General features: G+C 40.1%; 1 protein-coding gene across 1 annotated transcript in view; it reads right to left on the bottom strand.

Annotated features, from left to right (window-relative positions):
• Positions 1-6,188: 6,188 nt before the first annotated feature.
• Positions 6,189-25,704, bottom strand: part of TTC39A (tetratricopeptide repeat domain 39A) — a 43,894-nt gene continuing 24,378 nt past the window's right edge. The window contains exons 9-18 of the mRNA XM_071750169.1: positions 21,347-21,455; positions 20,632-20,699; positions 20,447-20,506; positions 19,563-19,724; positions 17,859-17,950; positions 16,754-16,874; positions 14,385-14,496; positions 11,669-11,783; positions 10,861-10,977; positions 6,189-7,989 (exon numbers count right to left, since the gene is read on the bottom strand). Coding sequence (XP_071606270.1) covers positions 7,872-7,989; positions 10,861-10,977; positions 11,669-11,783; positions 14,385-14,496; positions 16,754-16,874; positions 17,859-17,950; positions 19,563-19,724; positions 20,447-20,506; positions 20,632-20,699; positions 21,347-21,455 — 1,074 coding nt within the window. The 3' untranslated portion in view covers positions 6,189-7,871. The remainder of the gene's footprint in view (positions 7,990-10,860; positions 10,978-11,668; positions 11,784-14,384; positions 14,497-16,753; positions 16,875-17,858; positions 17,951-19,562; positions 19,725-20,446; positions 20,507-20,631; positions 20,700-21,346; positions 21,456-25,704) is intronic.

Genomic DNA, 25,704 nt, shown 5'->3' with positions numbered 1-25,704 from the left:
AAAATAACCTGAACTTAGCTACAGCTGTGAAACCAGGTCTGTGTCTTAATTCCCCCACCTGTAAGATGAAGGTAATATTTACCTCCTGTCTCAGAGGTGTCTGACAAATGACTTACACTTCAAACACATTAAAAAAGTCCATTTACAGCACAGCTGTTTCCCAGCCAGAGCCAACTGCAGCTCAAGGAGTGTAAAGGTCTGGCTCTTCCTCACCTCAACCTGAGCAGCCACAGTCCTGATGCCAAGGGCTGGAAGTAAAATTTTCATGGAGAAAAAAAACCCAACAAACCCTTTATAGCTCCTGTGTGTATTGACCTCTGTAGGTACCTCAACAGTCATCAAAAAAATCTTGCTATAAAGCATTTCATAGGGACAGTTCAGTGTGATTAAAATGCTCAGTGCAACAATGCTATTTGGACTTTGGAACTGTAACTGGCAAAACAACCCTGGCACAGACCCACAACTGGTTGAGTGGATCCTCAGGCTCAATCCTCTGCAATTTTAGGCATGGAATTTGAAGTCTACATCCTGTCCTCCCCCTTGTCACTGCTGGACACCACAGCCTTGTAGCAAACCTGCTATCCCATTCCAAAACTAAGCTGGCACAGAAGTGCCACAGAACAGAGCAGTCAGGGAGCAAGGGCATCCCCAACATCCACAGTTGCTGCACAGCAAGGAAATGGCTTGGTTACATTTGCAGATTTTAGTAGGAAATGGATTTTGTCTCACTGGACAGCCAAAAGCAAGATTCCCACAAATCTGGTGCAATGACAATGAATCCTGAATTTTATAAAGGCCTTTATGCTTCAGAATTCTTGCATGCTCCTGGAATCACCATTTTAATCATTTTATGTCTAAGGATGATAATCCTAATTACTTGTTTCCAGTTCATTATGTAAAGCTGAGAGGGATACATAAAATTTCTACATAAACAAACAAAAGCTCAGAGAATTTCTTTGTGAGGAGCTGGTGTTGTAGAAGGGCTTTAATCACAGAAGGTTTTAAAAATTCCTATTGTCTTGTATCTTCCCAGGGCTGAAAGCAATGAGGTGTTTGGAAGGGTGTCAGTCCTTTTTTTTTTTGCAGTGGTAGAAGTGTTATGTTTCTAGACTAAGGGGTTGTGACATACCTGAATTTACTTAAGTTGCCACAGTTTCAACACTTGGAGGTTTCCTGTCCTTGTGCAATCCTGGTAAGGATGAAGATTCTCCTGCCTCACACTGTCACTTAAATAAAGAAGATGGCTGAAACCAAACATACAGGACCTCTCGTTAGTGAAATCCTGGATTAAAATGGATTTAGAAACAAAGTGGATTCTAGTTGATTGCAAATAGTTGTTTTTTTATAGACATTTTTATTAAAAACATATATACTAGTGGTTAACCTATTGAAGAACATAAGTAAAATCTGTTCAGAGGAACCCTTCTCAACCTAATACCCAGAATACAAATTAGTTTCAAGGATTAACTTTTCCTTTTATAAAGCATTTCACTTTGAAGAACATAATTTATGCTAACCAGCCTTTGCAGATTATCTGGCACTTAAACCTGTTCTGGGGTGAGAGTTTAGGGGCTTTGGAATTCTTGGTATGAAATGCAAGGCTAATGCCTTTTGAGAAAAAAAGAGCAGTCTAAACATACTCTGCAAAAAAGCATCTTTTTGATTGACATAGAAGAACTAACTGTTTGCATGCTGATTTATTACAATATCCACTCTGCACTTAGCTAAGCAAAAGCTGCAGAGGTATCTGTGATGGAAAAAAAATATTTGTGAAAATGCCTCTGTGTTTTCAGCAGCACAAAGGTGTCTATTTAGTGAGCAAGAGGGGACCGTAAGCATCCTACAAACCAAGAGCCCCCAAACCTCTGTCCTCTCTGCTGGAAAACAAGGAGGTAACTTTATAAACCTCTTATTTGCAGCACCAGCTCCTAGAAAACACTGATCTTTAATTTAAATTAGGCATTTCACCAACAACCCTGCACACACCAGTAAATGTTCAATCCACTGCACCCTGGCTGCCCACACCCCTGTTTTTCACTGCAGGCAGGCAAATTTTTACCTTTTTAGCATCTTTTTTCCAACCCTTCTGCCACGTTAGTGAGTGTGCCTGTCTAGTCAAGAATTCTCCCTGGCTGAGTAGGCTGAGGGAGACAGAGGAGGCAGAAGTTCAAGGGGAAAAAGGGTGAATCCCTCCCAAATGATGTGATGGAGCTGTGCCATGGAGTGGAAACTTGATGTCCTTGAACTCTCCAGCCTAAAGCTGCTTTCTGGTGAGGTTACCTCACTGAAGGGCTCTTTCTAGACTGCGTATTTGTTTTAGGATTTGTCCTTGTAGAAGGCTACACACTGCACACTTTGTTTCTCCTTTATGATCCCACAGCAGCCCCTTAGTAATGGCCCTGAGCCTCCCTGCGTTTCCCTCAGCCCTCATCTGAAAAGATGGCAGAGGTTTTTGCTTCATATATTTAAGTTCGGGGTTGGTTTGTTTTCTTCTTTAAATTAATGAATTTAATACTTTGACCAGTTCTGACAACTTCTCAAAAAAGGTTTGGCTACAGAGCCTGCTACTGGTGTGTGTATAAATACATACACACACTTTTGGGGTGCACATCTATAAATCCTTTTTTATATATAGATGTGTGTCACAGGTCATATACATTCAGCAGACACGTGGCAGAGCCACTACCCAGGAGCTGCCTTTTCTTGGGCAAACCAAGCCAGAATTATTTGCATCAGCAGTGAGCCCAGCATCATGGAACAGAAACCTGAGCCAGGACCCAGGTATCCACAAGCCCTAAGAGTGAATGCCAAAGCAAATAGCAAAACTCTAGCTGGCCCTGCTGGGTGCTTCTAAAAAAACCCTTGCAGCTGCCCAGCACGGGCTGTAAAACCCTGGTGGTGATGACAGGAGTGGAGGGTACTGTACCCAAATGAAGATGACATTGAACATGATCCATCTGCTGTAGCTTGAGTGATAAGATGACATTGCTTCTCCTCCCTAGGATGATTTACTGAGCTCTGCTACCCACTGGAGATAAATTCCTGTTTCTTCGTCTTCAGATAGTGTCAAGCAAAGGCATCAGACTTCTTTATACCAAAATATCAGGAAAATCACCACATTGACAGCTCCTCCCAGAGCTGCACCTAGGACACTATGACCACCAGGCATGGCCCCTGTGCCTCCAGCACTTCAAGCATCCCACACAGCTCCAGCCCTCAGGAATTGTTCCTTACCTCCAAGCCTTGTGTGCTGCAGGAGAGAAGGGACTGCAAGAGATGAAAAGGTGAAGCTTGAATATTCTGGAGTTATCTCCTCTTCCTCAGCACATTGCTTTCCAGCCACAGACCTGGAACTGTTGTTATAGTACTTGTCTAACATGACATAAACATTTCTGATTTTTTAAAATTTTTTTGTTAATTGAAGCATCCCATAATGACAGCGTGGGAGGGGTGGGGCATGGGGTGTTGTGACTGCTCTGTGCTCTTTCTGTAAAATAGTCAAGGGGAGACAAAGCAAGTAGAGCTGAACACAATGCATAATTCTAAATAAACATTGAGCCAGAAATGGAAGTAAGTAGGTCCAGACATGTAAAATACCCAGAAAATAATGGAACACGGCCTAGTCCTCAAAAACATTATTGAATTTGTTTCAAATTATTGAATTTGCACAAAAACACCGTGCAGAATTTTACCAGTGTAGTGCAGATATTTATTGGCTGTGTTGCTATGAGTAAATCTTGTAGACAGGGATTGACTGGGCATCATTTGAAAAGAAAGTATTTGAATTAAGCTTTTTTTTTTTTTTTTTTTAAACACCCGAAGCAAACCTAGATAGCATATCCAGAAAATATTTTATGACAGATCATTCCATTAAACTACTTGCCATGACATGCTCTGCTTTCAATCTCTCACAAAAATCATTTGCAGAACATCATGAGAAAAGAAGCCAGTTCATTTCTAGTCTGTTCAGGTTTTCCAATCTTGCTCATCAGTGACGTTTCCAACCACTTTCCTGTGCAGCTGTAAACACCATGACTCACCTCTCCTATCATCTCCCCTTCCTCCCAGAGGAGGAACCCTGTGGAATGCATTGTTTTGGTCATTTTATATCCATTTGCTTTGCTTTTATGCCCAAGAAGTCCACCTTGCAGGTGGAACTGGAGGCAGAGAGGGTTCTATTTAAGCTCTTGGGAATGCCTTCTGCATTCTGGGCCTGACTCTAGGAAAACCTGGTGTCACCCAGAGCACCATTACCTGATGCTTCTCTTGGGCCAGAAGCGAGCAAACTGGCAAAGCCATCATCACATCATCTTTGAGCTGTCTTGGAGCCAGGCCATAGATCAACCGAGGCACTCGAGGTGGAATTTAATGCTGAAAACAGTGTGAAATGGCAGGAAATGTTTGATTCTCCTGTTGGATGCTGCTGTATTTTAGAAAAGGCCAAGTTGCCCCAGTGCTGGATGCGGTGTAAACACCCTGAGGCAAGGGACTGTCAGAATGGGACAGGCTTGTTAATTAACCATTAGTGACAGAATGTGTTAATTGTTGATTATAAGAGAACTGAGTATCAGTAATAAATCAAAGCCTGTTCTTCTCCTACTGGTTTAGTTGGGCATTTTAAGTACTCTTAAGTGCTCTTCAGTGCTCTAACCCTAAGTGAGTGTTTCCCAATAATATCACTCATCAGGTTTGTGACTTCAGTGTAATCTTAGATCATCAAGAAAACCCCTGAGCAGGCTCAGCTTCAGCCCACCACGGTTTATCCAACAGGTTCTCTCATCTGGTGTTACTTACAGGAGCTCAATGCTGATGTGGTTACATCTCCTTAGGCCTCAGGATGAGCTGCTGGCTTTTCACCCCATATCCTCCCTTTTGGTTTAATGAGGGATCATGCATGGATTCCACATAGCAGATCTGATGATAAAAAAATGATGCTCATTTTACTGCTTTTCCCTTCCTGACTGCTGCCATAGCACATGGAGCACCTTGGCAACTGCTGCAGACATCCAGGAACCCAAGTATGAATTTTCCCCTTCTCAGCTACTGGTAGGAAACCACATGTCAGTGATACTTAAAAAAAAAAAACAAAACCTAAAAAAAAAATTAGAAAACCTTTCTGAAAGTTTTATGATGAGTGTCTTATTGAATATAGAAAGTTTTTTTCTGCTGTAATAGTAATTTGTTTTTTGGGGGGGCACAGAGTGGGTTTCTCCAGCACTGGTCAGGCTAGAGTTTGAAAGCTGAAGGAAGTGCTGCTGCTTCTGCAGAGGTGTTGGCTGCATCCAACTGAACATTTCCTGATTCCTAAGCCATGCTGAAACCCCAGGATTTGTGATTCCATTACAGTATCTGCTGTTTGCTGGTGGGTGAATTCACCGACCACTGAAGCTGCTTGAGAACTTCCACCAATTGTGCTTTTCCTAATTCATGGGACTCCAGGGTGAGGAAGCAATTTCCCATTCTGGGGAGCTGCTTCAGGCAGGGAGCTGCAGCTTCCGGAGAGGAATTGAAAAAAAAAATCCCAGCATACACTTTCCAGCCCTGACAAAAACTCAGGTTTTGATCTCTAGCCACAGAAGAGTGTCTGAATGAAGACATTTATGAACCAAGAGTAACGTGGGCAATTAAAAGTGTTTACACATTGGAAAAGGTATATGGGGACAATGTACCAGACCTTCCCTTCATTTTTAGCAAGCAAAGTGTTCTGTTCTTTTAAGGAATTGAGATAATTACAGCCTGGAAACCTCTGTTGGTGCATCAGGAAGGTGAATATTTCCTGCTGAGGGGGAGCTAAAAAGTTGGAATGAAAGCACAGACTGCTTGGTGGTGGGTAACTATGAAAAAGTCCTCAGGTGAAACTGGGGAGCAAGTCCATGGTATGACCACTGCTGGTGCTCAAAGATAACTGTGAAAATCTCAGTGTTTTCATCACTGCAAAGAAGAAGTGAACTTGAGTGCATATTGCACAGTCTGCCCTTTGTGCAGTTTATCCAGCATCAGGCAAAACTCTGTTGTGGGTGAAATTTCAAAGAGCATTTTGGTGGCCTTGAGTACAGTCAGAAGGATTGTTCTTTCTGCAAAGTACAATTTATGCTGATTTTCATGGCACTGCTTGCTTCAAGGATGCTAAGAAGGCCAAAATATTTGAAAAGGACACAACTGGAAGAAGAGGCGTTATAAGCATGAAATAGAACAAGAATCTTTTTTATTCTGTACAAAGAGTGACTGAATTTTTACACGTGAAGTTTTGATGTGCAATATGTAAATAGCATAACTTCATACTGAATTTTATCTGAATTTATCTGAGAAAGTCACTTTTAGAAAAGGCATTCTTCAGCTATGATTTTAACTTGGGGAGACTTTCAGAAAGTGTGTCTATTTTTAAGACAATCCAAGTTCTCTGTGTTGAGGAACAGGTGGTTCTCTCTCCTTGCATGTTAATTTGCAATTATAAAACAATTTCCTTAGAGAAGGTAAAAGCAGAGCTATAAGCTGTCAATTTTCTGCTGGGAACAATCACTTTAGATAGAATATTCACTGTGAGGTACCTAGGTATGAATCTTCCTGACATCTCCATTGGAGAAAAAGGGCTGCCAGAAGACCTCTCATCTCCACATATCAGAAGGGGTTATAGGGAAGAAGCTCTTTCCAGAGAGAGGTAGAAGTGTGCCCAAAAAAAGCTACAGACGTAGAAATATGGAGCTAGCTTGGAGAATAGTAAATATGAATAAAAAATGTGTTATGTCTGACTTCACCAGAAAAGCAGCAATTCTGTGGCAGCATTGGAAAGCAGAGATAGCTCTTTGCTGTCTTCTCAAAGCCCCTTAACACAGAAATTCCCCCAAAAGAATAATAAAAAGAGCAAAAAGATAAGGAGCTCTCCTTTGTGAAAAGCAGAGCACTGTGCCAAGAGAGCCTGCTCCTGCTCCAGCCCCTCCTAACAACAGGATCATGGCCACACAATCCCTTTAAACATCAACATCTCAAGTTAGGCAAACCTAAGAACAACTTTTAAGAAGGAATTGACTGTCACAGTAACTATTGCTGTGCAACCAGAGCAATATTGCTGTTTCTTTAATGACCTTCCAGGACTTGTGCTTTAAATCTGATTCAATCTTCAAATCTGTTCTGATGAAAAATCTTCCCAAGGAACTCTCATTTTTAGACTTGTCAAAGAAGTGATGCAGTTTTACAGCCACCAACCTGCCCCCATCAGCTCCTTGGTGAATCCTTCAGCTGCTCTGAGCAACAAACTTAACATGAAAACCAAATTTAACAGAAAGCCAAGATATTTGCATTTTCATCACCAGCCATTTTCTTACAGAAGCACAAATCTTTCTATGTACAACTGGAAATGCCCAAGATCCGGAGCTCCTCCTTGTTCTGTTTCTTGTGCACTGGGATTTTCTCACACCATTTCAGCTAAATAGGTACTTGGAAAAAGATTTGCTTCCTTCTCAACTTCTAGCAGTATGAATTCAAACCAACTTTTATAGCTGAGATTAAATCCAGGGGTTCTTAAAGTCTTGTAGATTGTTTTTTTTGTCAGTTGTTCCCCATTATGATGGAAGCTTGCTAAGTAAATGTTGCAAACACAAGAAAAAAAGGCACACGTGATAGAAAAATGAATTACACAGATGTAAGTATTCAAAAAGCCACTGTTGGAAAACCAGTATTTTTCAGGGTTATGGTTGGTTTGAGAGGTTTTTTGCCATGTTATTACATGAGATCAGTGTTTTATGCATCACCTTCAAAATTGTAAATTATTTGGTTTCTTACTGACTTGAAAGAGAAGGGAAACAATTCTATACTGTCAGTAATCTTCTGCATCAAAGTTTGCAACAAACAGGACACCAAAGAAGAAAAAGTTACTACACTGCTGAGGCTCCAGAGTGCATTCCATTTTCTGGGGTGGATTTGGCTTGGTGCAGGGCAGCTTGAATTCTGAAATGTGTTCTTGTTTCCATGGAGTAATTCTTGTAGTTTTGTCTAAAACAAAAGCAGATCCACTCTAATGAGTATATATTTTAAAAACATTTTAAGCTTATCTCTATATTATTGCTTTAAGTAAAACAACTGTAGAGAGTAAAAAAAAGCCTTTCTTCTTCACAAGCTCCTTTTTTGCCTACCCTAAAATACAAGGCATGTGTTCCTAGCCAAACAATACAGCTCCTTGTTCTTTATTTGTAGTTCTGCTGTCTGGCAGTTACCAGAAAAATATAGCTTAATAAGTAATTGAATGTGTTCCACTCCATCAAAATATTGAGTTCACATTAGATATCTGTAACATCCACTTAGTTTACATTTAGAAAATAGATTTTCCCTCCTCCCCTCTGGAAGTATAGCTGCCAGTTTTTAATACAAACATTTTCACTTTTTTTTTTTTCTTTACTTTAGTAAGCTGGATTCATTTTAATTCAGCATATTTAAATGACAGAGAGACAAGTCAAAAAAATAGAAAAAAAGAAAGAGAGAGAAGCTGTCCTGACCCATAAGAGGGAAACACCCCATATCTGCATCCTCTATCAATAATGTGCACTGTGTATAAGAAATAAGGCCAATAAATTTGCTGCCCCAGAAGCTTGGAAAGGGAAAGTGGGCACACAGGAGACTCTGTATCAGCTTTCAAGGGGCAATTCACCAGCCTGGGAAAAGACAGGCAGGAATTCCCCCAGAAACACCCAGTGTCTGACTCAGCAGTATCCTCTGCCTATAGCTTCCAGTAGCTATGTCATGCTCTGGAGGGTTACAGAATCATGAAGAGCAGCTGTGTTTTGATGGAAAAATGCCCCCCAGGATCACATAAAAACCCCAGATCCTACTCAGTAGGAATTAAGGTGTCAGCTCTTGCAGGATGGATGCAGAATCCAGATGCCAAGGACCATGCTGACATCCCTTAGGAGATGGGTCTCATCTTTGCAGAAACATTCCATGAAAAAGTCTGTAAACCTAGAAGTATTTCTGTTCAAAACCTGTAATTCAAATCAAGCATGGAAGCATGGCAGCCATCACTATGGCAGTGGCAGTCTCGTGGTAAAAATAAGGAATTCCACACCCATCCTATAATTTCATTTATGCAACATCCAAGAGGCTGAATAAGAAAAAGAGGTGACTGGGGGGTGCTGTATACTACTATGAAACCCTTTGGAGTTTTGTTTTTTTTTAAAGTAAGTAGATTTTATCATGCAGATTCTGCATTTCTCATCAGTAGGTTGATATTCAGTTGATATTCTTGCTTGTAGCTCCCAGTAATACAAACAGAAATATTTCCACACACAACCAAGCCAAAATTGTTTATCATCTCATTCCACTCTTTCTCCCAGAGCTGAAACATTCCAGCCAGCAGCTGTAGGTGGATTTAGGTCAAGCAAATCAAGCATCATGCACAAGCTGAGTGCTGGCCTGCACTCCTGCCAATTGCAAACCTAATTCTGCAGTCCTAAAGCCCACCACAGGCATCACATCCTCCCTCTGGTGGCTGCAAGGACATTCAGCGTTTCCAGCTGGATGCTCATAAACCTTGAGCATTTTAATGCTGTGTAAAGGTTGCAGGTGGCAATATAAGGACTGCACTTTTTTTTTATGACTTATGTGAGCATAGCAAGGCTGAGTATTAACTTCCCATACATTGGGTAATAATATTTTAAAAGCTTTTGACTGCTGGTGCTCTCCTTTAATCCAAACAACCCTCCCTTGAAGGGACCTGTGACCTGAGCCAGACAGAGCCACCAGGGCAAAGTGCAAGCAGCAGATGGACAGATGGAATGAGGAGCTCTCAACCCTTCATTGCCATCCTTAAGAGAGACTTGAATGGAGGAAATAAGGACAGGAGGAGAGGTGTGCTTAGAGGAATGTGAAAGCAATGGAAACACTTCCCATTGCATTTTGCTAATGCCATTTCTACTCTTCTGAATATCTCCCTTGAGTCTACAGAGAACCAGAGATGAGCAATTGCAGTATTTTCATTTTTGTGTTGACAGCCTTTTGGCATGATTTCCAGCAGGCTGATTCACTGCTCTGCCTGGCAGAGTGGACTGAGTTGGACAAAAGCTCAACACAAAACCTGTGGCCTCTTTATAACTTGGTGCCAGACATCAGTTTTGTAGCTGCTCAGACCTGCAGCTGGTGTGACTCTGCACTGGGAGAGATGCAGGACCTGGCCTCATCCAGGATCCAAGCAGAAAGGTGAAATACCCTGCTGCAGGATGCTTCAAGAGGGCAAAGGTGTTTGATTTGAATTCCCTCTGCTTCTCAAAAAAACTTAAGCTCAGCAGAGGTGCAAACAATAAAGAACACAATCAAGTCCAACTATTCCTGATAAATCTACTTTGCCCGAAATATCTATCACAAAACAGTAGGTGTTTTGGTTGCCTTTCAGAGGCAGATGAAATATTACAAAGGGAACTAAATGCAAGGTGAAGCATCATCTCAGCTGCAGTTCATCAAGGAAAGAAACCAGCACTGTTTGCCATCAATTGGAGTAATGCTATTTTAGTCCTAACAGAGAGCCTTGATTTAATTTAATACATCTTTTAAGTAAATAATAAAGAGACTACAAAGATTATTGTATTTTGTTACACATGGGTTATTTCTTATGGAAACCATTGACATTCATGTAACATCTTTAAAATGTGGGGTTTTTTTTTCTCTTATAAGGAAGGATGGTTAAGTCACAGACTGAACAATCAGATAATATTTACCAATAAAAAGGTCAACACCAAAACTATTGCATGCATGCTTCCACTGAAAAAATGAAACACTGAGTTGCCACAGTATTAATAAGTTGGTTCTGCTTTTTGCTAACCAGTAAAGTACCATACAGACACATCAAACATCAGTACAAGCTTTTCACTTGCTTACTTTGCTTTTTCCAGTAGTTTTACTGCTTCTTCTCTTCTATCCTGGTCTAGATACAGTATGGCCAGCTCCAGCAAGGCATTTGGAATTAGATAATGGTCATATTTTATCTTCTTCTCACTGCATTGGAAAAAAAAATAGCCTCAAGTTCTTGAAATGGTATATTGGAACTGTTAAATAAAGGAAACAAACACAAATAAACCATGAAATAAGCTAAGAAGAAACCATCAACCTCTGTTACAACACTTGTCATGTTCTCTATCCAAAGCTACCATCCAGGTTATTAAACATCTATTTTGTGTAACTGTCCTGCACAAGTGTATTATTTCTTAGTAGTACAAAATATTTGCTTGATTATCAGGGAAGTATTAGAAAAGATGATAATTTTATGAGCTCTCTCCATGTGAACTGACAAAAAAGAGATGCCATGCACTGCATGGAGTATAAAGGTTCCAAGTATAATCATGCTGCCATCTGTCCCTGCAGACTGCATTTGGCTTTTTGGGTACAGCTTCTTCATGACTGGTAAGAGGGAAGAATGGGAGGGGGGAAGGAGTTGTATGTCAAAAAATTTCTGTATGTATAATCCCCAAAAAAGGGAGAAATATCTGTCAGAAGTGCAGATCTGCAACTCTTCCATACATGGCTACCAATACTGGCAGTTCCAAGTCATTCCTTGGTATCAAACTGACTCCATAGGATGCAGTCCTCTCCCTTCTGTTCATATCCCAGTTGCATCTCCTCTTACTGGAAAGGAAAAGTTACTGAGAAACTAAAGAGCTCTGCCTCTGCACCCCATATGAACACTTACTTTAAATAGATGTAATTAAAATGGTCTTCTGCTTCTGAGATCTTGCCCAAATGTTTGAGGCATAAACCCTTTAACAGTTTTATCACACACTGGTCATCTGCTAGTAATTCTGTAGCTGCAGGATGAAATAAATAGCAAGTTTTAAAAAACTCTAGAGCAGTAGAGACTTTTACACAAGTAGGGTGTGAGCACAAACCATTTGCTGGAACACAGGACAGAGGGAACTTAGTGGTCAATTGAGTTCATTTCATGCAGAGACAAATGTGCCAACCTTTTCATAAATCAAACTTTGTCTATAAACTGTTGGGCTGTTCTTTCCCTTCCTACTCCCTTTGAAATCTACAATCTTACTGTTCTGATACCTAAAAACTAATTTAAAGTGTCCACTTTAGAAATACTGATGTCCAACTTAGAATCTCTTTACCTTATGCCTTTATTGCCCTTGTGTATGCACAGCTCTTCTCCTCCCTTGACTTTCAGTCACATGTTCTGTTTCCAAGCAAGAGTTTTATCAGTTCTCCACCTTCCTTTGGCTGAACACAACTATGACAAACCTTGCTACCTGCACCTCACATCCCCTCATCATTTTATGACTACCTTCTGCTGACTTCTTTTGAGTTACACATCTGAGTGCCCAGAGTCCTACAACCATACCAGTGCCTGCTTTAAAGTCACCAGTAACAACACTCCATCCAGTAGGAAACTTTTGCATGATACATTTCAAAGCAAACATCTGGCTTTTTCTTTGCCATTCCATACAGGCAGCTTAGTCTTTAGGTTTTCAAGCAAAACCTTCAGCTTGCTTGCTCATTTCCAATTCATGAAATGCTGGCTGAAAAGAATTTCTGCAAAATGTGTGATAATTCCATTGAATGGCACCTGTTTTCCCTAACCTTACCTGGTTCTTCCTTTATCACTCCAGCTGACAAAATGCTGACATACATTGCATGAAACAGCTGCTGTTTGGAAGCCTGGATCCTACAACTGGAGTCACTTCTATTGCTAAGTCCCACAGAGACCCCTACACACATAAGACACCAAAGCAAATCACAGGGAAGATGCCCAAAGACTGCAGGAAACTCCTTTAGAAGGAACAGGAAAAAGGGCAAAATTTTACACTGTAAGTATTCAGAGCCACAGAGGATGTACTTCACAGGATTTAAAATTAAAAAAAAAAAAAAAAAAAAAAAAGGCAGATCAGTTGTCTCTTCTGCACTTCTATTGCAAGGAGAGGTTCATACATGTTTATTTCCTCTCCTTACAACAGATCTTCCCTGGGTTGCAGAAGTAAACATTTAGAGACCTATCCTAGACAAAATTATGCAGATAAGATTTATATCTCTAGGAATTACTTCCTAATAATCTTCCTTTTACATCTTGTATGTAATGTAATGCTGCTACAAGCACATTGGACTCATAATTTTATAGTGCTGGATTCTTACACTGTGAATCTGATGGTAACACAGTGAAAATGCCTGAAAATTCAACAGTTTAGGCTCAAACACTGCCAGGAAAGCTCAGGGAAAACATGGCACCTGGAAACAGCAAGTCACTATTTGGAACAGGTAATACTTTAAATTGTTGGCATGTTCAAAATATATCTCACTTTTCACTTACACGTCCTCATTGTGTTTTATAAATATGAAACAGCTTCCACAAATCCCTGCAAAAAAGCCAACTTTAGCCACAGTTTAACAGCTAAGAAAAAAAAGGCAACAGAAAAATAACTAATTCACTTATTCAAAATAAAGTAGCAAAATGGGTGACAAAGGAAATGAAAGGGTGAAAAGCCTTCTTCCAAGATGTCACCTCCACTGAAAATGTTTTTCTGTTCTCTTTCACAATTAACTAAAAAGGAGACAGCTTCAGCCTTTCAAGCAACTCTTGCAAATCTTGTGTAACACAATGTGGACAGGGAGACCAAGGTCCTAGAAAAGACTGCAATGCAGTGATTCTGCCCATGCTGCTCTGTCAACAGAGGCCTGATCCTTCTGCAGGAAGGCAGTGCATAATAATAAGGGAAAATATTTAGTAAGAAAAGCTGAAGTAAGAAAGAAAAGTAAGAGAGAAAAGCTGTGCAGAGTGGCTGCATACCCACAGGACCTGGGAAAGACTGGTAGCAAAAAAAACCATCAACTGAACCTTCTCACAGATGGCTAATGCACAAAAGATGTGGTAGCAGAACCTCAACTGTGCCCATTTCCTTACTGCAAAAGAAGCCCATCCATGGTGTCCCAGATTTGTATTTATTACTCTAATATTTCTACTATTATTATTTCTAATACTGCTTACACACCAATACCATTCAGCCCAAGGACACTTTGTAAAGTGACAGCAGTTTTCAAACAGAAGATTCACTTGTCTTCCACTTATCTTTCAAAACTGAAATGCACTATCTGAGGATCATGAAGTTTCATGATCCAAGTTATCAAGCCAATGTACGTGCTGATTTTGATCTAGCAAAATAAACAGGCCTTTAGTACAAGTCACAAACTGTTCCTAATACACATCTGTGGATGGAAAAATGACTTTCTGCTATTGTAAGTTATTCTTATATTAAAAAGGAAAATTATTTCTATCTGCAAAAACAGTTTCTCTCTTCCTTACCTATGTTCCTCCCACGGTAAGATTAAATTTACTGAAGAGTCTCTATACACAGATATCACCTTTAGCTATTGCACCTTAGAATACCTGCTTAAACCATACCACACATTACCTGAACTTCTTGCCAATGCTTCTTCTGCTTCAATTAGAGTCTCTAACATGCCTTCTGTTAAGCTGGGACACTTCCCAATTACAGCATAGCCATTCCAGATATACATCATTTCCTAGGGTCAGGGAGAAATGACAGCATCATTAATTACAGCACTGGATAAATACAGTTAAAAAGTACTTTAGTTTATCTCTGTGTGATGATAAAGTTGCAGAATCCTTAAATAAAAAGTCTGTTTGTCAAAACGTAATTTCATTGCAACTAAGAACTTGGTATATTGGTTTTCAGAACAAATTAGGCAACTAAAGAGCCTTTTACTACACACAATGCAAGGAGGGTTACTTGAACAGAATGCAAACATGAGGTCTCACTTATAGATGAAGGCAAGCACCAGCAAAACACACAGACTTAACACATTCATAGCATATGGATAACTCTCCCTTTATTAATTACTTTCACTTATTATTTCCTTTACTTATTACCTTTGCTTTTTAGTTCTATCCCAACCAGGGCAGTAATAACTACAATGTATTGCTTCCCTAGAAAAACATGAAATCTCAGGAAATGACAAAACAAAAAGAAAACCAAATATCCCACCTTTAAGCAAAGCTTCAAACAAACCAACAACTTTAGAGCCATACTGTAAACTCCTTAAATTCCTCATATTGGTTTGATGTTCCCATAGAAAGTAACTTCTTTTTTATTCAACTGTACTTGAATTTTATTTTAAAACTACCGGTTTCATTCCTATTTGTTACTGGGGTTCTCTCTTTAGAGTGTATCAACAGACCAAGTGTGCCCAATTAAAGATGGAAATATCATACAGACTTAGGACTGGTCATCATGAGAAGTTATTTATCCTCCTTTTTTACATGACCCAGTCTGTATTTGGTAATTTAAAGCTTTTGAGTAAAATCACTGCATCGTGTAACTGAGTTCTGGAACTACAGTGCAAAAAGCTGTCAGACTAGAACAGATGAAGCAGTTTGTTTAACCCAGGCACTGAAGCTTTCACCATCTGGTCTCTACTGATTGGAAAGTTGCTGAACTTACTGAATCTAGCATAGATTTGTCAACCTTTTTTTGACACAGAAGTACTCAAACTACACTTACCCCAGGCTAAATCTCTGAGCTAAGACTTGCCTGGGGAGTCCTCTCTCTCAGCAGGTCCCTTCACAAGGAAAAGGATAATCCCAGAGAGGAGATTCTGCATCCAGGTCCACAGTCTGAGGGTTTTGGACCGTTCAGCTGCGGCATCTGCTGCCTCAGGGATGCAACTGCAGCAGCAGCACGGGAGGCAATGTCCAAACACCTCCCCCTGAGTTCTGCTAAAATCCCAGTACAACAGCCCAGCCAAACCCCAAAGTGTACATTTTTTTACTCTACAACCTCCAAATCCTGAAAGGCAAATCAAAGCGACCTAATTCTTCTCTCATTTCAGCCTTCTGACTTAGTGGGGAGCAGTCCCTGGAGAATACCCACACCGTGGCTGTAACCACTGTGTTCCTTCAAGAAGCAAGCACTGTGTCACATACCCAGCTGGTGGGCTGAAAAATTACTGTCCCCCTGGTGTCTCAGGCATTTTCTTAAAAGAGTATTTACTAATTATCCAGCTGTTTCTCCAAGGCACCAGCTCAAAGCACTGCAAATGTAAACACCACTGCGCTCGCCAAACCAGTGGGCTCAAAACCCTTTTATGTTCTTTTACATGTTCTTTGTAGACAAATTTTTGTAAGCACACAAGGAGCAAGGCAATGGGCACCTCATGCAGCTGCTCTCAGCTGGCAACAGGGAACTGGCCAGCATCATAGGCAAAAAAACAAAACAACACCAAAAAAAAAAAATAATTAGCTGTATGCAAGTTTTCTGCAGTGTTTAAGGATTCAGCTCAGCACCCATGAGTTGCTCTGGAGCACATTAAGTAGATGCTTACATGTTTCCAGTTCTTGTACTGTTTCCTTGCTTTTTTTCCTCTCCCTCCCCATTTCCTTTGTACCTTTGAGTCTTCTTTTAGTAATCTCAGTAAATGACATGTGACAGAAGAGACTTAGGGCAAAGTTCCTCAAATGAGAATCAAAGGAAAGCTGTGAGGAGCATGCTGGTCTGTAACTGGAATAATGAGCTACACATGCAACACATTTACATGTCACAAACAACTGGCTCAGTTCCCTGTGGCTGGTGCATGCCCCAGTTTTACAGCATTCCTTGCATTCATGTGGCTTTGCTTTGGGAACATTCCAGTCTCCTGCAGAGGTTTTACCTTAGAAACATGGAAAGAGACTATTCTAATTATCTCAGGTTTATTTCCAGACATTAAAAAACAAACCAAACCAAAACTATAATAAGGGGGGTTGTGTGTGTTTCTACCTTACCAAAGGTGGAACAGGCAGAGGAATGGGGTTTGAGGAAAGGTATCGCCGAGCTTTCCGAATTGCAAACTTTTCTGTAGGCAGTGACTTCCCTGCAATTTTCAGTTTCAAACTGGGAACAATCCTGAAGATTTAAAGGACAATGTAAGAAATTTCTCTTCTGTGAAAAAAAAAAATAAAAAATCCCATTTTAAAGTTAAAAACCCCCAAACAAATAGTATTTGAAGAGCTGTTACACACCAAGCTATCACTTCCTCTAGGCAAGCTGAGGAATCCATATTCACAAAAGATGCCTTAATGCAGGGCACCTGTATCTCTGGGCTTCCTCTTTAATCAAGCAGGAGGAAGAGGGACTCTTCCCCACCCAAAGAATAAATTGCATGGTGTACTTAACTTATAAAGGGCCCCTCTCCCTTCACAGACTAAGAAAGAAGCCAGGTAGCTTTTGTCAGTGTTTCTCCCAAAGGCCAAACTGGTTTGTAATGGATTCCAAACCCAGTGAAATCTGCTTGTAATAACAGAAGGTCTAAAGAGCATCAATTCATTTAAGCATATAGAAAAGTGATGTTTAGAATTTGTACAAAAATTGAAAAAACCAAAGTAATCCATTTTCTTCAGCCCAGCACAGTTTAGATACTTTTGAGCTCAAACATTGCAGCTGGGTTAATTCACTGTATCAATAATGCACATATTCACTTGCACATTTAACTCTTTCATATTCCTCTCAGACTCAGAACCCAAGAAACCACTGGTACTGATGCTGCCACCTCTAAGGATGTAGTCATGCTGTAGCATAATCCATTGGAGGCTTTCAGATCTCACATTAAAAGAAAATTAAAAGAAAAAACTGATTAAAAAAGTGAACAATACACTCAACAGCAGCATCCACTCTATGGCTGACAGACCTCATGTCCTGTCTGTAAAGTGTTTCCAGGCCAGGAGAAATATGCTGTCTGAATTCAGGGCTGTCTTTAATCTAATGGGAATGTTTAATTCTGTAATTTCTTACACGTCCAACACTTATTTGTGCTGATCTTCCAAGTTGCACAATGAACAATTTTGCCTCTCTTCCCCCAACAGCATGACATGAAAAGATAAAATATTTTACCTAAATAATTCAACTTCATTATCTCCAAAAGGACTGCAGTCTTCTGGTCCAAACATACTGAGATAAGCAGCTTTCATGTAAATGTAAGTAGCCTGCAAATGGAATCAAGAATATCTGTACAGAAAAATGAATTTACAGCATCACCTATATTGATCTAAATCACAAAACAGTTACAAAGAGGAGGAAGCTGCTACTTTTGCTCACAAACAAGTGTAATCTTACAATATTTCAAGCAGGATATAGTTTTTTAGTAAATGGATTATAGACATTTTTTTGTATCATGTACATCTGTTTACTTTGTATCATCTTATACTTTATGTCCACATTCCAAGCACAAATGTCATGTTTGTGTAAAGTGGATTTTTATTACTCTCAGGAATGCATACTAAGAAACTTATGAAAAGGTCATGCTCAAAGTGGAAAAAAAAAATACTACTAAATCATCTATGTGCCCAATCACACCTTGGTAGTATCCCTCAAATGTTAGGTTCTGGAGAACATGAAATTGTTTTGGAAAAGGTTTCATTATTTCAGATTATGGAAAGTTCTCACTTCACAGGGATTGCTGAGCAATGCCAAGGAAGCACCCAAGGAAAGCAAAGCAGCAGATGATATTAAAACTCTTGCAAGAAAGAAGAGTTGGTGAGTTCTTGAGTACTGCTTGAAGGACTCTACAGTAACCACAAGTTTCAGGATTTTTCTGGAGTATTTTAAGCTATAATTATCTACAGTGGAACCTAACAGTGCATATATGTAACCATCTTTCATTTAGCACATGTAGTTACTAGTTCACTACTACCACACTGCAGTGTAGGTTACATATTAATAGGAAGCATCTTCTCTACTTCTCTGAAGTCCCTGCAATATAGTATAAAACTGTACACACAGTTTAAAAGGACACACATTAATAGTAAACCTACAGCATTTCAGAATATTTAAGCTTTCAGCCAGGCAGTGCATCCCTGGGTGAGTCCCATGGGAGCTCCTCAGTGAATCCACCTGGCTGAACCCATTGCTGGAATCCCCAAGGCACAGAGAATCCACCCTGAAGCTGTCACCTGAGTGGGAGCACAGAGAATGTTGCTCTCACCTGGCTGCTTGGACCTTATGTCAGTTTTGGTTCCACTTGGCCAAAAAAAAAAAGACAGGCAGAGATACCCTCCCCCCCACCACCTATTTTTGATCACATTTCAAAGAAACAAACCAATAAAGCCACACAATCCTAGCCAGACTTAATCCCTTCTGTGAGATTTCCCTGGGGTGTGGGGGAAGACAGAGGGTTACCAGGGTTCTGGACAGAAGAACTTCTCCCTTTCAGAGGCACAGGGCAAGGCATCTCTAATTGTATTTATTTCTCTGGAGGCACCACCCTGGCTAGCCTCACTCACCACCATAAAGACCTTATATCCATAATGTAATGAAAGAAATGGCAACTTGAGCCATTAATTGCAGCGTGTTGATGACACAACTGGTTGCTACACAGCAGAACATCTTTTCACATGCTGTTCTTCATCTACAAGTCAAGCCCAGAAGATTTCTATCTGCCCATAGTCTGTTCAGATCTGAATGTTTGCAAGTCACATTGTTCTGCAAGAACCACAGCAGGTTTTGTTTTACAGTCATCTTCAAAGCTACAAAAAAAACAACCTGACTGAAAGTTAAGACACTACAGTGCCTTGTGCCCTCCTGTTCCACTCCACTTACCTTTGACCAAGTGTTTTCTTTGCTCAGCAGGTCTGCATAGAAGAAAGCCATCTTCCACTGCCGCTTGTAGGTGAAGCACCACATCAGCTCCCAGTAACACATGTGGTGAAACTGCTTCCAGTACTGCTGAGCCTCACAACATTCTTCATACCTATGAACTGCCTGGACAGAGGTTTCCAAATGCTGCCTTAATCATGTGTCAATGCACACACACCAGTGTTGCAATAGACAACATGATCTGCTTGGCACGGCTCCTGAAACTTCCAAATTGTTACCAGCCCAGTGTTGGCCCTGAGTTCACAGTCACTGTGGTGCTAGTAAGTTTACCTATGCCACACAGCTCATTCTTGGATGTTTTAGTAACTTCTAAGCATAGGTAAAATGAATGTGCCTTGGGAAATCAGGAAACTAAGGTCAGGGGACAGATGCTCAGCTGACATTTATTTATTGAGGCTCCAAAGATTTCAAGGGAGCAGCTACACTGCACAGCAACTCGTAGTCTGTCTCAGGGTACTCTGGGCACACATCCTTCATCTCCCCAATACTTTCAAGTCTTGTATGACTCCCCGTGCAGAATGAAGGCAGAGGATTGCCACTGGATATTATTAAAGGCACAGCTTTTGCTTCAGGGTAGGAAAGACAGTTGAGAAAACTGTGTCATTAATACCAGTGGACTGGATTATCAGAAAGTGGAAAGCTTAGCAAAATGAGCTGGTCAAACGTGCTAGTTAAATTAGACTTCAAAATTCCTATTTGTAATGCATAAACTACAAATTACATACAGGCCAAAGCCACAGGAAGCATTAGCCAAAAACAAAACATTGATCCTGAAGTTCTTCTAAAGCTTTTGAGACTTGCTTTCCCAAGAGCAGAATATTACTTACCGCATCAATGTTACCCTTCAGTGTTTCTATCCTGCCTGCAAAAAACAGGAATATGGCTCCCTGTAATAAATAATAATAAAAATACAAGTATTCTATAACAGTTTTCAAGCTGACCATACAGTCTAGATCTTTCTTATTTGGCAAGAAAACATTCTTAGACCAAACTAAATTACGATTCATTTTACCTTTGGATAGCGAGCTAAGTAAGGCTTAAGTAGTCTTTCTGCCTCCTCAACATTTCCTTTTCCTGTCCCTAGAATGCATAAAAATGCAAGGGATGAAAACAGTAATAAAATAAATGAATAAATAAATAAATAAATAAAAAGAGCAGGAATGCAAGGTACTGATTAACCATCCTCTTCTGACCAATATGTAAGTTCCTCTCTCTGGTAAGTAAGGCATCAACACAGGCTGGTGTTGCATGAAGCCAGCAAGCAGCAAGACCTGAACAACAATGACTTGAAAATTGACTTATGAGCAGCCCAACACATTCTGTAGAATGACTGAGCAGGAGACAACAGGTAAGTGTATCTCAGCAGAAAGCTATCACTTCCCAAAAAAGTCAGGGATCACATACAAACATGGACAAAATCCTAAAGTTACCACTTACAGCCATTATCTTAACCTCACAATAATGCACCCCAGGGCAGATTTATTTCTCACAACTTCCTCTGCTACCCCCATCTTCTCCTTTATGTGTTAAACAAACCTCCACCTTGAAGATTAAGGTGCTCTTCTCTCCAGTTATGTTCACAATAGGGAAATCACCCACTAACAAATGACATTTAATCTGATCACGAGCAAACAATTCAGCGACAAACAGGTGATGGAATAAATTTTTTCCCCCTCTGCGTCCCACAAGAAGTAATCAATTCCAAGAGTTATTATAAACAATCTTACCTAACACAAAGGTCATGAAAGTATGATAGCAAAGCAACAGCATGGTACACAGCACCGACCTAAAGCTGTATGATGATGCTCCTTCTTGAAGCTGCAGCAGACCGTGCTCCTGTGCAGAGAGAGGTGAGGAAGACAAAGTATTAGGAAAGAATCACAGTTGTGCTTTGCAACTTTGTCAACTTCTGCAGTGTCACTACAAGATTGCTCACTCACCAAACTGCCAAAATGCACTGAAATAAATAGCAATCAAAGATAAAAACGCACGTGTGAAGTTATCCAAGTTTTTCATGAAATTGTTGCTTAGACTGGAACTTATCTGATGGTAGGGCAGCAATTTGGGATTTATTACATGGTTAAGATAAGAGAATGAATGTAGATAACTTATCACTATCATCCCACTGCTGAACAGCATTCCAGAAACAAAAAACAGTTTTCAAATGCAAGGCAAGTAACAACATCACCATGGTGCAGCGTATCCCTGTTTGTTGTTACTCACTGCATTTGCAAGTCAAAGATACCATGAAAAAAAAAATTAATCTGCAGATAGCAGGGCAAAGGATAATAGGGCAAAAGGATGTTTTTAAGTATCTTACAAACAAAACAAGCTTTGCAAAGGTGTTGGCCCTCTACCACCAGTGGAAAAATATGATGAAAAGAAGAATATTTCTGTTCCCTTTGGGAAGAACTAAAGCAATCCAGTATAAAGCTGTATTCACACTCATGGAGAGAACTGAAGAATTCAGGTTCCTGAGGCAACAGGATTTAGGAGCCCATTCTAGGACTGGTTCCATGATACAAGAAGCATGAATAGAAGTAATGCAAACACATTAAACATGAGATAGATAAACTAGTAAATAGTAAGACGTCCACTGAGTGTTGAGGAAAAGTCTGTTTAAAAGTTACACTGGGACTGCAATGGAAAATTACTGGGACATGGTGTACGTGGCTTCAAGTGCATCCTTTCAAACCAGCAACACTATAAATAGGGACCCTGAGGGATGCCTGTTGGAGCCCCTGTGGAAGGCATCACAGAGAACACTCAGAGCACCATCTCAGCAGAGATTTTTTTTTTGTGTGTGCATCCTTGTCAACAGAAGAATGTCACACTACCTCAACCTTTACCACTCACTGTGCAATCCCTGAACCCTGTAATCATGTTCTAGTGCTGATCATATGTGCACCTTTCCACTTAACTAGTGTGATTGTTTTCACATAGTTATTCTGTGTTCTTAAAAAAAAAAAAAAATCTTAATTGCATTAATTACTACATTATAGGAAAAAGTACCATTAACACACAAATTTGCAGGTCAATTAGTATAAAAATGCAATAACCTGGACAAAACAATGAAAATACTGGCTTGCATGTCACTTCAGAAGAAATGAAAACGTAGCACTCAACAAATAAAGCCAACTTTTTTTTTTTTTTTAGAGCACAAGTTTGATTGATAGAGATTACTAACAAAATATGATATATTCCATTCTTTAAACTGCCTTAGGAAAACCACAAATATTGGAATTTAAAAAAAAAAAAGAATTAGTTGCACTGCAAGGCAGAAGTAAGACAAAACTATCTGTGGAATGAATTTTGGCAGAAAAATTTCCAAAGTCTATTTCCAAACTACTTTTTTTTCCAAGTGAAAAAGTCCTCAGGCTGGATAGTTCACTGAGCCTTTACTGATATCAGTAGCAGTCCTTACAATGCTTGACCTCTTCCATATAACATAAAAATACATATAAAATGGAAATGGCTGCTGATCACATTTGAGAATAGCACTAAGAATGTCAGAAAACCCTATATTACTCATACAGAACCATTTAATTATTTGTCAGGTTGACGTCACTTATTTTAGTTCCCCAAATGTATGTTAATACAGCCAAACACAAATCTATCACATCTGTGAACAAGAGTGCAACTCACACCCACCCTTCATGAGGCTGCATCCTGGGAAGCAGGAGCTGGGATTTCCCTGGGAGAAGGACATTGCCCATTCAGCAGAAGAGCTGCAAACCTGGCACACTTGAGACCAAATTCTTAAACCAAACAGGCACACAGGTATGGAAAGTTCACCAAGCAAGTTTGTTCACTCTGTGGTATGTCCATAATCCTATTTTGTCCAGTAAAGGTATCAATGAATGCTTATTTTTCACTCTGCCACTGGAATACCCCAAGCTTTTTATAGAAATAACAAATAATCAGTAGACACAATCTGAAAAAAAGAAATCTGTAGTGGGTGTTATCAGTGTTTCAACACTTGGTTTTAGAAAAGGCTGCAACAAAACTGCTTCTCCTCAAGAGAACTCCTACAACTTGCTTCTGTAATGGCAAGATCCCCAGGAAAGCAGGATGATAAAGAGTGGGAATGGGAAACACGTTTCAGATCCTGTGTTCAGGCAGCCAGATTCCCTGGGCCTGTGGCTGGCAGAGACAGAGCCTGTCCAAGGAAAAGTTCAGCACAGAAACCCAGGTCAGACATTAATGAAATTACCTTTCCAGGCACCTACTTTTTCTACACAGGGAGCCTAAACCTAATCAGCCAAGTGAGGTGTCATGAGTTGGGAAATATTATTACACCCATGTAATGCTCACCTGGAGGAATAAACTCAGCATCTTGGTACTAAATCACACACAGCTACTACTTGAGCTTAAGAGGCAACTCTATAAACAAAGTATACTCACTGCTGCCAGTCACTAAGTGAATATATTATATTTAATTGTTAGGGCACACCTTCTAACCATAAATAACCCATAAACATCTCCCACACCTATGCCACAGGTGGTGTGAGCTGTCCCAGCACACCAAGAATGAGCTTCCAAAATTCCTTTACAGGGCATAGTGCTACAATAAAAAAACAGATGTCAAGGCAGCAAGTGCTCATAATTTCTCCAGAAGACTTAAATGACATTAAAACATTTAGGTTTTGTTTTCAGACAAAATGTAAGTTACTCTGAAGGGCATAAGGTAAAATGTAGAGCAGGGAGCAATGACATTACTTAAGAGATGAGTATGATGCAATAGGATAACCCTCACCTTGCTGTGCAAGTTGCTCATAATATCCCACAATCTCTTAATTCCCAAGACTGTCACCACATCATACCACACCAGTATCTCACTGGTTTGATCCTTGTTCCATCTCATCCAGTGCTGTCATTCAGGACTCCACACACAAGCAGTGGGCATTCCCCCAGAGCAAATGCAGAATGAACAAGGACAAGGATCAAACCCATTATCAGGCAATGCTGAGACTGGTTTGTATTTATTTAAGATGTCACTGACTAAAATCCAACTACCTTGTCACAGTGAAAGCTCTTCAATAGTATTTTTTAATCCTTCTCTTTTAGTTAGGGATCTTGACAATGGAAGCAAAGCAAGGTCAGCATTCATGTCCCCTGACCTGATCACATCACTGCAGGCTTTGCAAGGAGAAATAATAATATGGATAATACTGACAGCATTTATGAGGAACGGACTAAATGGGTGGATGGGGCACCTCAATGTATGCCATGAAAAAAATTTTGATATAACCTTCATTTTAGATCTGCAAAAGAGACCAAACTACAAATCAAAAAGGCGCTCAGTGGGAAACTGGAATTCAATTTATTGCAAATTGAGAAAGCAAAAATATTCTTCAGATCTGCTGCTTTGGGAAAAACATCCTCCTACATCAAAAAAGTATAATTTGACAGAAATTGGTTATAACTGAAAGTTTTCCTGCCTTCCCCTGAAATCATGCTGTCATCTGACCCTCTGACAAATCTCAATTTACATATGGTGGGCCCATGTCAAACTCTTCCACAGCTTGGCACCACAGTATTTTTAATTGTCCATAAAACAAGGACAAGAACAAACATTAAGCTGAGACCTGACAGAGAGGTCAGTAAGAAGGTTTCAGTGCTTATATGGGAGATACATCAGCAATTAATGATTAAACATCCAGATGGGACACATCCTCTACCCAGGGTGCAAGGAAGACTTGCCCTCCCTATGGTCTGTAACACATAATACCCACAAAAAACTTCTCACAAAAGTGGCCTGATCTACACTGAACCTCAATGCTCAAATGCAAATTCAACACAGATAAACTCATATTTTGAGTAATGACACAGGGGAAAGGAGCTTGAACAGTGGCAAAACTGGCACAGCTTGGGAGTGAAAGGGAACGAACGTGGCCCCAGGTTACTCTTAAACTTTCTTGATCTTATCCTACCTACTATTTTGAGACTCCAGACTGCTGTTAAGTTGATCATGTTGTCCACAGTGCCCACAAATGGCTCAGAAAGTAATGGAGCTTTGGGCATGTCCTCATTTACTATCAGGCATGACATGTCTGAGAGACAAGAAGAGTCCCTCGGGGAATAT

This window comes from Heliangelus exortis, chromosome 8 (genome assembly GCF_036169615.1).
Source record: "Heliangelus exortis chromosome 8, bHelExo1.hap1, whole genome shotgun sequence".
NCBI classification, from domain to species: domain Eukaryota; kingdom Metazoa; phylum Chordata; class Aves; order Apodiformes; family Trochilidae; genus Heliangelus; species Heliangelus exortis.
The sequence above is the reverse complement of the archived record's forward strand: the minus strand, read 5'-3'. Positions and strand labels throughout refer to the sequence as shown.